The sequence below is a fragment of the Aspergillus fumigatus genome, chromosome 6 (assembly GCF_000002655.1).
Source record: "Aspergillus fumigatus Af293 chromosome 6, whole genome shotgun sequence".
NCBI classification, from domain to species: domain Eukaryota; kingdom Fungi; phylum Ascomycota; class Eurotiomycetes; order Eurotiales; family Aspergillaceae; genus Aspergillus; species Aspergillus fumigatus.
The window spans coordinates 3,230,652-3,244,301 of record NC_007199.1 but is presented as its reverse complement, the minus strand read 5'-3'; the positions used below and the strand labels follow the sequence as shown (position 1 = coordinate 3,244,301).

The following is a 13,650-nucleotide window of genomic DNA, read 5'->3' as shown; positions in this document are numbered from 1 at the left end:
ACTCCCTTAGGATCCATTGAAATACTTAATTTCAGCTACCTCCGCCTATAGCCATGCTACCCCGACTAGTCGCGTACACATAACTTGAAGCTGTGATTGTCATTCTTCAGCTTTAAAAGCTTATTGTTGCAGTCGGTCAACAACGTGCTCGCCAATAAGTGGATGTCTGACCAAGGGTTACGCAAAAAGAGTATGTTTGATGCATATTATTTCACATATCACGTCGATTTTGCTAGGATGCTTTGATGTCTCGACGAAGCGAGGAAGGTGCCTCATCTCTGTATTCCAAAGTTATGGAAAGTATCCTCTCGTGCGGAGTCACTCTCCGTCTTATTCAGCGCTTCACCAAGGACCAGAGCCCGGCCAGCAGTCCAAGCCTTGAGTCCAAGTTCGACATATAGCTAACGATGGCTGTTGGCACCATCTGCCGCAACGTGATGCGAATACTGCGAAAGACAATTGGCGAATGAGGAGGTCTATTAAACGATGAAGACATAAAGACCATCCTCTAATCCTGCGGAGGATAGATCAAAAGAATCAACTAGAACAGATTGACCTCACTTGGCAACTGTCCTCGCCTCGCTCGTAAAGGATAGCGAAGCGTGCTGGGCGAACCTAGTTCATCCAGAGACTCTCTGTTTGGGCTTTTTGTTCTGGTACGCTTCGAGCGCTTTGCCTGGCAGCTTACAATAGAGTCGTCATCACTGTAATGAGTTAGGCGCTCTTCGGGCTCTTCGTAATCATCGTCAGATTCAGCGGTTTGGCGTTTAGTGCCTGCACGTGCTGGCTGTTTCTTGATCGACAAGATGCTTCCGAGGCCAGGTTTCTGCGCTGAGGGCGCATGGCCAGTGAGCTCTGTAGTCTGCTCGCGCTGCCTGCTCTGAATGCGCTCTTTCAGAGTAGCAATCTTGGTCGCAAGTTTCTCGTTTTTGGGAAAGAAAGGGAGCGCCAGCTGATACATTTTCAGGGCCGAAAGGTCCTCCCCTCGCGCCTGATGTTGCTTGCCCATGAGTAGGTACGAAAGACCTTCGGCTCTAGCGTCCTCTGTGCCTTCAATCCGCTGCTCCAGTATTTCCAGACGTTTTTGCAGTTGTTCATTCATCTCAAAAACTTGACTCTGCTTCGATTGCTCACGCGCGGCAAGAATCTCCTCAACTTTCTTCTCGACCATTTCTTCAATCATTGCGGTGGAGATGTCGTCCGGCCGCTTGTTCGGCAAAGATGTCTGTGCGACCCGGGCAGTCTTCGACGTTCGGTTCGGCTGTGCTCCGTGAAGCTCAGAACTCAAGGAAGACCTCTTAGGCCCATCAGCTCGTTTGAATTGCGCCGAATTTCCGGAATGGGACTTGTCCGAGTATACGTGGAACGCTTTCACCGGCTTGCCGTCACCAGGCTTCGATGTATCTTTGTTAGTTGGTCCAGTCAAGTTGACATTAACGGAGGCCGTCAATGGCCGCAGAGGCTGCCGCTGAACATTTGCCGTTGAGGCTCGTGCCACGACCCTCGGTGGTCCTTTGAACATAGGCTCATTCTCTACTTCACGAACTTCGATCTTCTTGGTACGGTTTGCGAAATTTAGAGAGCTGAGGGTGTCTAGGTGATAAGACTTGATTGGCGCGAGGTTGAGGATCATGACGGTCAAGCCATTGTTCTGGCCCAAGGATAATATTCTCGTCATTTTCGACTCACGATATGGAATTCGTTGGTGTTTTTTGCTGATCGCTTCTACGCATTGCGCGAGAACGAAAAGACTTTTGTTAATGCTGGCCGATTCAACCATGCGTTCCTTGTCATTGTCCGTCCGTCGGTTATCCTCTGAACCAGCAAGGTCGATAGCAGATGCAGTGCTAACGCGAACCTTGTCACCGGAGCTGATAGTCACTTTCACACACAGAATGGCATGCGACCGGGATGAGTGAGCATTTAACTATAACAAAGTTAGCCTCGCCTCACGTATCCTGGTTCCCGAAGCCATGTCTATTGACCTTTGTTGCAGATGTGGATCTGTTGATATTTGCATGGTCGTACAGGCTCTCAAATTCTTTCAGGCTAGTGCACGGTTTTTCCGTCAAGCCTACGACTACAGTCTTCCCACCATTGTCCCGGAGAGGCAACCCTGCTAGTGTCCTCTTCTCTGGGGGTTCGAACAGATCGAAGACTTTGTCATTGTAGATCTCATAGTAGCTCAAGGCAACCTTGACAGTTGTTTCTCCTTCGCTGTCCTTCTCGATCTTCCGGCTGCGTCTGTATATGCTACTCAGGAGACGCGGAATAACACCCCTCTCAGCCAGGCTTTTACCACCTCGCATAGTATGTGTTTTCCCCGTTCCGGTGACCCCATATGCAAATATTGTGACATCGAAGCCGTTGAAGAGGTGCTTGACTGTGGGAGCAACTGAAGGAATAATGTCAGCGTATCGTGGCGGTCAAATCAGAGAAGCGCGTAACGAACCCTCGGCGTCATAGAGCTCCTGTTGTGAGGCATCTGCATCATAAACAGCATTGAACTGGAAAGAATATTCCTCGTTTTCATTCTTGGGGTTGGGGATCCTGACAATTGTGTTTCGGTCCCTCAGTTTTGCAACCGCCGAATTACCCCGGGTGCTCTTCTGGTCTCCCTTTGGCGGTAAAGTCTGACTTGACGGGCCAGTGCGAAGAATTATATCTTGCTCACGTTCCGCTTTCAAAAGTGGCCTAACACGGGCCACTACCCGAACACTCATATTATTTGTTTAGGTGCTCGTTCTATCGGGCCCTCTCGTTCTGAAAAAATGCGGTTCCCACGCGATTGCAGTGCCGTCGATCGAGATCTGAGTTAATAGTTCGACCGTATTCTTCCTCCAATCCAGAATAAACTAGAGGTGACCTCCAGGGTTTCTAGGTTTCGCATAGCAATGAGATGCTCGAATCACCCCACAAATGGATGCACGATGAGGGTAGGAGAATATAATTCAAGTCGGAGCAAGGTGAAGATACGCTGGACTCGATAAATCAAAGACAAAAACCCACAAACTAAAGCCAATTGACCACAATCAGAGCGGGGAGGAGACCAGTGCTTAGCGAAATACGCTTCACTGCAAAAATAGACCCGCTAAGTACCTCTGGACTGAGTTGCTGTTAAAGACGTTACTTATTCGGCCGTGCACTTGGAAGATAGGCAGGGATGGTCTCACCTGGGCCAGGCGCCGTTGGCACGGCAACCTCACATCGCGTCTCACTAATACAAAGGGCAGATATGGGGAATATCTACTCCGAGTATGTCAGTGCGATTTGCAGTTAGACAGGTAGGGGTAATCAGTTAAATCAGGAGATTTTAGTACTCTGTAATGTCTTGCGCAAGTACGGAGTACTCGTAGTGGTCTTCGATTCAATCCGGGACAAACATTAGCACACTCCAAGGATCCCTTACTGCTCATTGATCTCACTTGATAATCTAGGTATATTTCTATCTCCTCGCCTTCACATAGAATTGAGCAGCTGCTTGCCTCATCTGTCCCTTGTGTAAGCACTGCGGCACAGGCTTTGCATCAGATTAGTGGTGGAAATCTGGATCCTCGAGTACCAGAAACATAGCTGTGAGGTCAGTCCTAGAGGAAGAAGAGAATATATATATATGTCAATGCACGGCAGGCGTCAATCATCTGTGATGGAAGTCGAGTTCCATAGGAAATTCAGTATCCAGACAAAATACACCATACTTGAATGCATCTCAGTTTCTCATGTCTTCATATATTTACCTGCGGCTATGCCAGCTTCTTCCATGTTCCATTGCATATCGAGACGACTCCTAGTGATGTACTTCCTATGAGATCATCGCAAGACCCCGGACACTCATTGATCATGTCAACAACACAGCAAAGGCGGACAAATTTCCGAGAATCATAGAATATTAGGTATTACTGCTACTCAGCTCTCAAACCAGGACCATACCACTCGATAATCATATCTCGAGCAGGTGTTTGTCATTTGTTGGCGAAGCTGGAGCGTTTTGGCAGACTGTGAACTTCGGCTAGACTCGTGGGGTCTGATTGGCCCAAGGGGAACAGCAGCCGCAAAGGCCACCGTACACCATCCATTTCAAAAGAACCTCATTATCTACCTACAGCTATCGCAAACTCTGCCAGAACACGTCAACTGCATTCGTGTGCGGCATCTGCCTATGATACCTTGGATTCGTTTTCACATTTGTCTGAAGCGTAACCCTGCTTGTTGGTACGCGGATTGCCCTGAGTCATTGATCCCCCCGCCCCTCGCTTGAACAGGTGCTGACTTGTAAGGTTGTGAAGCTGATACAAGTTGCGCGACTATTCCAGATCCCCTTTGCCTACGCCCTTGGAAGTCGCACGGATTGAACAACATAAAATCACTCATACACAAAGAAGTCACGCGTCGTCCTTCATGGCATCACAACAAGGGGGCTATCCTCCCCAGGAAGGGTACGGTCAACCTGCCGGTTATGGGTCCCCTACTCAGCAACACGCCGGTATGGCCGCCGGAGCTCCCGTACAAGGTCATGCAGGTGGTAAGAAGAAGCGAGCATATGCTGGGGAAGCCTTTGAAATTGGATCTGGTGCCAATGCTGCTCTTGGGGGACAACTCCCTGCTGGTGGCAGTTACGGTGCATATCCCCCTCAGCCGCAGGCTGCGGGATATCAACAACCTGTATATGGGGCGGATCCAAGCCAGATGAATGCAGCAGCTCCGGGGTATACTGCCCCTGTTACTCCTGGAATCGCACAGATGACCCAGCAATTCGGCGCGATGGGCGTGACCGACCCCCACCTAATGCCACCGCAGCCTCCGCAGGCCGCTGTGGCCCCCCAGGCTCCACGTCCCGTTCCCCTCAACCAGCTCTATCCTACAGACCTTCTCACTCAACCTTTCAATGTCGCGGAGCTTGACTACCCTCCACCGCCGATCGTTCTTCCGCCAGGTGTATGTCACTCGCATGGTCCGGTCCAAGAAGTGAAATTGCTGACCGCTTCGTTTTCTAGACAAGCGTTTACCCATCCCCTACAGCGAATTGCCCTCCGAAATATGTTCGGTCGACCTTGAATGCCGTGCCGACAACGCATTCTCTCCTCAAGAAATCTAAGCTGCCGTTTGCCCTTGTCATTCAGCCATACGCCTCCCTGCGTGATGCGGAAGACCCGATTCCAGTTATTCCAGACCAGGTGATCTCGCGGTGTCGACGCTGCCGGTCTTACATCAATCCATTTGTGACATTTCTGGACCATGGCCATCGCTGGCGCTGCAATATGTGCAACCTGACAAATGATGTGCCACAGGCGTTTGATTGGGATGCTGCTTTGCAGAAGCCTGCGGACCGCTCCCTGCGACCTGATCTCAACCACGCGGTAGTCGAATTCGTTGCTCCCCAAGAGTACATGGTTCGCCCTCCTCAGCCGCTCGTGTATCTTTTCCTGATCGACGTGAGTTATGCGTCCGTTACAAATGGTCTTCTGGCAACTAGCGCAAGGTGCATCAAAGAAAGCCTTGACAGGATCCCCAACGCAGACCGTCGGACTCGATTGGGTTTCATTGCAGTCGACTCTAGCCTTCATTACTTCAGTATTCCCAGGGACGGCTCGGAGAATTCTGATCCAAGAATGCTTGTTATCAGCGATCTGGATGAGCCTTTCCTCCCTATTCCGGGCGACCTTCTGGTGACTCTGAGTGAATGCCGCGAGAACATTGAGACCTTCCTTGACAAATTACAGGAAATGTTCCAAAACACTCAGAATAATGGTTGCGCCATGGGATCGGCTCTGCGGGCTGGCTACAAGTTGATTGCACCGGTGGGAGGGAAGATGACCGTGTTGAGCTCGTCTTTGCCCAATGTCGGACATGGCTCCCTGACCATGAGAGAGGATAAGAAAGTCCTCGGGACGAGTAAAGAGAGCAGTCTTCTACAGACGGCGAACAGCTTCTACAAGAGCTTCGCTGTCGAGTGCTCCAAGGCACAGGTCTCAGTGGACATGTTCCTGTTCTCTTCCCAATACCAGGATGTGGCATCTCTTAGCAACCTGCCGAGATATACTGGTGGGCAAACATACTTCTATCCGGGATGGAATGCAGCCCGGGGAGAGGACGCGATTAAATTCGCTAGGGAATTCTCTGAGTACTTGTCTTCGGAGATTGGACTTGAAGCCGTCCTTCGTGTCCGTGCTACAACTGGGTTACGCATGAATACTTTTTACGGTAACTTCTTCAACCGCAGCTCCGACCTATGCGCCTTTCCCGCATTCCCTCGCGACCAAGCGTACGTTGTTGAGGTTGCTATTGATGAGACCGTCACCAAGCCTATTGTTTGCTTGCAGACTGCTGTCCTCCACACTACATGCAATGGCGAGAGAAGAATCCGGGTGTTAACCCTCGCTCTTCCCACAACGCAGAACCTTGCCGATGTATACGCATCGGCAGACCAACAAGCAATTGCGACTTACTTCAGTCACAAGGCTGTCGAGCGGGTTCTTTCAAGTGGACTGGAACCTGCCCGTGAGGCCCTACAAGCCAAGGCTGTGGAACTCCTGTCGACATATCGGAAGGAGCTTGCTGGTGGAAGCGTGAGCGGAGGCGGCCTGCAATTCCCTGCCAACTTGAGAGGTCTTCCTGTTCTTTTCTTGGCGATGATCAAAAACGTGAGTTTCCTTGCTCTCCCTTTATTCCCTGGACCAATCTGTCACGTCCCGGGTGAAACTGTCGGCTAACATTGAATTCAAAGCTCGGTCTTCGCAAATCCGCACAAATACCCACTGATATGCGATCTGCAGCGCTGTGCTTGCTGTCAACGCTCCCTCTCCCTCTCCTCATTCAATACATCTACCCGAAGATGTATTCACTCCACGACATGCCTGACATTGCAGGATTGCCAGATGAGCAGACTGGCGAGATCGTTCTCCCTCCTCCAGTCAATCTGTCTTCTGAACGCATCGTGCCGTACGGTCTTTACCTGATTGACGACGGACAGACCCAGTTCCTTTGGGTCGGGCGTGATGCAGTGCCCCAGCTCCTCCTTGATGTCTTCGGTCTACCTGACCGATCCCAACTCCGCGTGGGCAAGCAGAACCTCCCGGAGCTTGACAATGACTTCAATCAACGAGTGCGGGCGGTCATTGAGAAGAGCCGGGACCACCGGTCAAAGGGTGTTGGCAGCATCGTGGTGCCTCACCTGTATGTGGTCAAGGAAGATGGAGAGCCAGGTCTTCGGCTGTGGGCCCAGACGATGCTCGTGGAAGATAGGGCCGATCAGAGCGTCAGCCTGGTGCAGTGGATGGGTTCTCTGCGAGAAAAGGTTTGAGAAAGCCCCAGTTTCTTTTGAGGTCTTCCCGATTTCACTTTGACACCGTCCACTGTCCAAGTTCACTAGGCTGACGCGGTTGATCACGCCTACAGGTTGTCCAGTAATGATAATCTTTACAAGGTCTGATAGTTTTTATGGCGAATACATCAACAATTTCGGTGGCCATGTCATTTTCATTTGGAACGAGCGGCACCGGAGCCTTGACTCATCATTTGGAGTAGATTCTTGGTCTCATTGTACCATTATTTCAATACTCAGTGTGAGGGTCACTTTTGGTGTGATGAGAACGGCATCTTTTCTTACAAGTTACCACATGTGCATACAGATTCCAGATCTAGTGGACCGTGTCTTCTCATCTGTGCCTTTCTTTCTCATGTCCAGTCATCTTCTGTCTTGAAGTTGGAATGGTCACGAGGACCATGTAAGTGGGTTAAATTTGTACGTTGAGTGCTTTGTAAGCAGGGAGGTACATTAGAACATAGACACGCCGCTAAAGCTGCAGTCCGTTGGCGCTCATCACTGGAGCTTGTGTCTCATTGCACATGAGCTGCATTTGCCCTGGCGTCTGTGATTTTGTGTGGCCGCTTATGCACGGTAGACTTTTGGTCACAGCTTAGCATTGCCGACATTGGGCAGTGAGCAAAGTTGACTGGTAGATACCTATCCAACATCGGGTGATTGTGACGACCGTACTCAGCAGTAGCGTCAAGTGCAGTGTCCGACCTGTGATCGCACAGCCTCCTCATCCGGCCAACATTTGGCGAGAATAGGAATGGTGGGGTGTAAGCTGCTGGTAGCAAAATGAAAAGGAACAGCCTGTAACACGCCCGAACTGTAGGTGGTGGGACCATCGTGGAGTGTCCATCCGTACGAGATGCGGCTTTGGCGCTGTGGCGGCTAATTATTTGGACTTCGTGTTGGTCAGTAATTTACTTGCATGTTAGCTTGTTTGAAGGCGACTAGTGTCCTTGACATGGTTGGATTGAAACACTGGTTGAGACAGAGTTGATCGAGACGGGATTCCGATACATCCAAGTGGATCGTAACCAGTAACCCGCCCTATCCTTTGTAGTTTTACCTATCCACTTCTTGTCTACTCTGTGCTGACGTTGAATGGCCCTGTGATTGAAGTCTAAGTGTTTGGAAGTTCTATTAACGACAGGCTGAGAAGTTATAGTTAGTTTCCTTCGTGGCCCAAATCAAACGGCGCTTTCTCCTCTATTCTTTGGGAGAGATCTGAAGTCAACGTTTCTTCATCGCGAGTTCTGGGTCTTTTTGCTTGATAGTAGTCAATAAAAGACACAGTTGTAGGACAGAATTACTATTCTCTACCTGTACCCCCCTAAAGATAAGACAAATATAGGTAGTCTCTTAATGTATGACGGATAACTGTCTTGATAGGTTCACCATCCTGTCCCGTATTACCTGTCAGTATTTTCTGCTGCAAGGCTCTCTCCAGATATCAAGTTACAAATTTGCGCCTCGTACACGATCGACGAAGCAGAACATTCTCATGGGGAAACTGAAAGTTTCTATAATTCTGCCTTTAGTATATACATCCACAGCGGCCCCTCTCTGAGTGATCCAAGGTTCAGTCCCGGCTAACACCCAGACTTTTCGTGTGCCTGTCTTACCTTAGCTGATGTTCACCCCCTAAAACCAACAATAATAAGACGAAGAATAAAAAATAAGGGAGAAAATTTTCTATTCAGCTTCTTATCGTACCAAACTTCGACCAACTATTTACGACGCCTTGAAAGATTGGGGGTAACTATCGTTATATCAGCTAGCCAAACGCTGAAACTGAACTCGAATCTCCATATCGATAAGTCTCTACGGAGTACTATCATTAGTTAGCTACTGCCGATCATCAGCGACAATATTGGGTCTCCTCTACCAAATCTATAATCCTGTAAACAACTCTCGCCAACCCTCCTCCATTTACCTACAGAGTAGACTCTGTTTACTCCTCTATCTACGCATCGTGACATATCCTCGAATTTTTCCTCCCGAATCTCTCGGTAAGTGTCATTTCACTCTATTTCTTTGCTTGTTCCTGATCAAAGCTGCCCCACCCCACTTTGGCCGTTCTCGCTCCCTGTTATTATTGCTTTCTCCAGCCCCTCCGCATCACGATACTATTCGACCTTCCTTCTCCTCTGTTCCTTGTGCTCTGCTATTTGCCCTACTGCCCGTCTTAATTGACACATACACTGTCATCGACTTGCTGCAAGCTATCCCATACACTGGAAGCTGGCTGTCGGAGTGGCAAAGGACGATAGCGACTGATTCCATTCAGGGGAACAACAGATAGTGATTATCAGTCACCTGTGGAAGGATCGAGTCTCGGAGACCACAGAAGCTTAAGCTTGAGCTTCGGTAAGGCCTTTTGATCGCGTTCACCATTCTTTGTCTCGATCTTCTCTGAATAAGTCTTTGACGGTCCCGATATTGAAGCTTCCTTTATCTCCTAAAGACTGACTCGAGGCCGTCTAGAAGGTCGACGTATTCATCCAAATAGCTTTGTGACTACATCTCAAGCTCGTCAACCGGATTGCTTGAATTCGTCTCCTTATACCCTCGAATGGCCGACGTGCTCGTCTGATCCATCTTTTTGAATTCGTATTACCACGCTGCTGTGTACTCGTGCATCTCCCCCCACACGGATCTTACCCCGCTTCAAGCCTTCCACAGATTCCCAGGCGACTCTCACAATTCGAGCGCGACCACGGTATGAGAATTGGCTACGTTTAAATCAAGAATCATTGTCCGAAGCTACGATCCCTACGGATTAAACAAATGTAAGCGCCGACTTTCATTATCTGTTTCGAGCCCTGTGTGGCTCATTGAGTTCAATGCCAAAGTATACTTGATAAGCCCTCAAGAAGAGTACACCAACTCCTGTTCTGAGGCTTCTTGAACAATTTGAACAATGATTGATGCACTGTTGTGGGGGGTGACCTTGACTATGATCAGATCTGCAACTCACATTTGCAATCAAAGAGCTCTTGACTAACCTTCTTTGATGCTGAAAGTTAGCAACCATGGTGCAGCAACCTCCTCAAGGAGGATCGAGGAAGATCTCCTTCAACGTTTCTGAGCAATATGAAATTCAAGATGTCATTGGAGAGGGTGCTTATGGTGTCGTTTGGTGGGTGATCTCTATTGTCCGTAGCGATAGTCTGGCTCCAGTACTGACTTGTTCCAGCTCGGCTATCCATAAACCCTCTGGTCAGAAAGTTGCCATCAAGAAGATTACGCCTTTCGATCACTCCATGTTCTGTTTGCGGACTTTGCGTGAAATGAAGTTACTGCGCTACTTTAACCACGAAAACATCATTTCGATCTTGGATATTCAGAGGCCTCGCAACTATGAGAGTTTCAACGAGGTGTATTTGATTCAGGTACATTCCTCAGCACAAGCACACACACACGCACACGTCTAGACCTCGAAAGACTGATTGCTTGGACAGGAGTTGATGGAAACCGATATGCATCGTGTCATCCGCACCCAGGATCTCTCCGATGACCACTGCCAATACTTTATCTATCAGACCCTCCGTGCACTCAAAGCCATGCACTCAGCGAACGTGCTTCACCGTGACCTTAAGCCCTCAAATCTGCTACTTAACGCCAACTGTGACCTGAAAGTCTGCGACTTTGGCTTGGCTAGGTCGGCTGCATCGACTGATGACAACTCAGGTTTCATGACGGAATACGTTGCCACTCGATGGTATCGTGCGCCGGAGATCATGCTGACATTCAAGGAGTATACGAAAGCCATTGATGTCTGGAGTGTTGGGTGTATCTTGGCCGAGATGCTGAGCGGGAAGCCCTTGTTCCCTGGGAAAGACTGTAAGTTGCTGTGCTTTGAGGAATTTCCTTAGGGAAGCGTTCCGCGGCTGACTGAGTAGACCATCACCAATTGACCCTCATTCTGGATGTTCTCGGAACACCAACCATGGAAGATTACTACGGCATAAAATCGCGCCGGGCTCGAGAGTACATTCGCTCCCTTCCCTTCAAGAAGAAGATCCCATTCAAGGCATTATTTCCCAAGAGCAACGAACTAGCATTGGATCTCCTGGAAAAACTTTTGGCTTTCAACCCCGCAAAACGTATCACGGTTGAAGAAGCTCTACGCCATCCGTATCTGGAGCCGTACCACGACCCCGACGATGAGCCCACGGCTCCCCCTATTCCCGAGGGCTTCTTTGATTTTGACAAGAACAAGGATGCTCTCAGCAAGGAGCAATTGAAAAGTCAGTTGTCACTCTATCCGCTTGCTTCATTGAAAGGCCGCTGACCAGCCACCCGCAGCCCTGATCTACGAAGAAATCATGCGGTAGAGATTCAGTGGCGTCTCTTGCAGTACTCTTAGACCGTATTCGATTTAATGGCAACTCTTCAGCAGACCTTGAAGGCAGGTTGAAACTCGACCATCTCACCCGCCGATCCAGGGACGGGTTAAGCTCCTGCACATATTATAAGAAGCGCATAGAAAGAAGGCTCTAGCGATATGCTAACACATGTACGTATCGCGAATACCAACAGCATTCAACTTTCACGACTCGTCGCATCGTTGAACGTCTTTCCACAATACCCGATTCCGCCTAGGTCCTTCTTTTGTACTGAATAGGAGATCAGCGCCGGCCGTATGCTTTTGTTGTGAGCAAATTTCCATGTTGGCGCCCAGCTAGTTCTTTGTCAATTTAGAAAGTCATACCAATTTTCCCTGTACTTTGCGTCGGGTTTGATGAACGAGTCTTCGTCTAGATGTGCAATGCTCTCTCCATTCAGTCCAACCTTGTCAGCCATTGTTCCTTGGGTATATTGAAGAATTACCATATCTTTACATCAAGCCTTGCAATCGTCGCCAACGTGACGAAACATTAGGCATAAAGCACAAGTACAGTGACAGTTGTCAAGCACGTCTGGATCATATTCCCTTCCACCGCCGTAAGAACGCTTCAATGCCAGCACCAACACCTTCCGGACTAGGCTTCTCCGCGCAAACATCCGGTTGGAATCCATAATTCTTGACAAGATGATCTCTCGTCGTAGGCCCAATAGTTGCTATGAAGAACCTCCTCTCCGTCCTGCTTGCACTCCCATCAACCAGCGTATCCGCACCTCCGGCAGAGGGCTCTGTAGACGTAGAAAGCAACCCCAAAACACGAAGCATCGCATCACAGCCTGTTGGCGAAAATACCACAACCCAGATCGCCACGTTCTTTCCATCAGCGTCCCGATCCTGACCAGCCAGAGCCAAATACTCCTGTCCGGCGCGTACCGCAGCCTGAAAATCACCTCTAAAGGACTCCATCACCCCCGTCTCGTAAACGACAAGCTCATCTACCTGAATCCGCTTAGCGGGGGACAGGGACTCATCCATGAGCGTTCTGGGTATGATATCGCGGCGCTGTTCGCCAACAAGGAAGAGGAGGGGTGGCTTCACGGGCGGTGCGCCTGTGCTAGCATCTACGCCTCCGCTATCATAGAGCGCATTATAATGCTCCAGGATCGCAAGCGCAAGTTTCTGGCCGTCTCCAGCGTCGGAGCCGTAGATAGTTGCATGGGGCAGATGTGAATCTCGCAAGGTAGTGAGGGAGCGGGATGTCGCGGGCCCGACGGTGTACAGTATCAAGGAGTGGGATGCGGCTGTCGCTATTGAGACTATTACAGCCCATTAGCTTGTGGATATTTCTCTTTGAGTTCTGACCATGCCTGCTGAGGGCAAGGCAAACAGTACGTACCATCCACCTCGGACGTGACCAAGCGCGCGAACCCCTCTACAGCGCGCTGGCTGGTAAATATCAGCCCGCCGTATTTCCGTCGCGGGCCGGCATTTAGACTGCCCGACGTGAAGAGATCCTTTACGGTGTGGAGGTTCGTCTGATGGAAATGGTGCTCGAGGACTGGGACGAAGGCGGGGTTGTAGCCGTGGGCGGAGAAGAATTCCTCGTAGCCATCATGCGGGGTAGATTTCGTCTTGAGGAGCAGGATGGGCGTTGCTGATGAGGATGAGAAGGCATATGAAGGTGAGGTTGTCATTTTCTTTGATGGTCGATTGCTCGATTGCTGAGCTCGTTCACTGGTGTTCATTTAATATGTGTGGGGTAAGATACGTTCGGAGCCTCGGAGAGTAAGTTGATCGGTGGAGTCCATAGCAGAGCTGCGCGAGACAGCTTTATGACCTGTTTGTTTGACCCTGCAGCAGAGGTCCTATTCCAATTGATAAGGTAGATTGAGCCAGGACTTTTTGACATATGATCACCGTATGTACTCCGTACTAAGGCTCCCTTGCAACCTCTCAACTACGTCATTACCGAATGGATATACCTAAC

General features: G+C 49.6%; 4 protein-coding genes across 4 annotated transcripts; 2 read left to right on the top strand and 2 right to left on the bottom strand.

Moving 5' to 3' along the window:
* Position 1: 1 nt before the first annotated feature.
* Positions 2 to 3,193, bottom strand: AFUA_6G12840 (kinesin family protein). The gene is made up of 5 exons (XM_746069.2): positions 3,174 to 3,193; positions 2,453 to 3,114; positions 1,986 to 2,395; positions 562 to 1,927; positions 2 to 476 (listed from the first exon to the last, which is right to left on the bottom strand). The coding sequence occupies exons 2-5, from the start codon at positions 2,721 to 2,723 to the stop codon at positions 343 to 345; spliced, it is 2,181 nt and encodes a 726-aa protein (XP_751162.1). The 5' UTR covers positions 2,724 to 3,114; positions 3,174 to 3,193; the 3' UTR covers positions 2 to 342.
* Positions 3,194 to 4,021: 828 nt separating this feature from the next.
* On the top strand, positions 4,022 to 8,339 carry AFUA_6G12830 (COPII subunit SEC24). The gene is made up of 5 exons (XM_746068.3): positions 4,022 to 4,212; positions 4,287 to 4,935; positions 4,995 to 6,641; positions 6,725 to 7,294; positions 7,396 to 8,339. Exons 2-5 carry the CDS (start codon positions 4,399 to 4,401, stop codon positions 7,405 to 7,407), a joined length of 2,766 nt encoding a protein of 921 aa, XP_751161.3. The 5' UTR covers positions 4,022 to 4,212; positions 4,287 to 4,398; the 3' UTR covers positions 7,408 to 8,339.
* A 567-nt stretch (positions 8,340 to 8,906) lies between these two features.
* Positions 8,907 to 11,652, top strand: mpkB (mitogen-activated protein kinase; the record flags this gene model as incomplete). The annotated part of the gene is made up of 8 exons (XM_746067.2): positions 8,907 to 9,324; positions 9,603 to 9,682; positions 9,800 to 10,104; positions 10,339 to 10,454; positions 10,512 to 10,707; positions 10,777 to 11,158; positions 11,218 to 11,565; positions 11,624 to 11,652. Exons 4-8 carry the CDS (start codon positions 10,348 to 10,350, stop codon positions 11,650 to 11,652), a joined length of 1,062 nt encoding a protein of 353 aa, XP_751160.1. The 5' UTR covers positions 8,907 to 9,324; positions 9,603 to 9,682; positions 9,800 to 10,104; positions 10,339 to 10,347.
* A 590-nt stretch (positions 11,653 to 12,242) lies between these two features.
* On the bottom strand, positions 12,243 to 13,540 carry AFUA_6G12800 (uroporphyrinogen-III synthase HEM4; the record flags this gene model as incomplete). Its single annotated transcript, XM_077805105.1, has 2 exons — positions 13,060 to 13,540; positions 12,243 to 12,979 (listed from the first exon to the last, which is right to left on the bottom strand). The coding sequence occupies exons 1-2, from the start codon at positions 13,406 to 13,408 to the stop codon at positions 12,243 to 12,245; spliced, it is 1,086 nt and encodes a 361-aa protein (XP_077661236.1). The 5' UTR covers positions 13,409 to 13,540.
* Between the last annotated feature and the right edge of the window lie 110 nt (positions 13,541 to 13,650).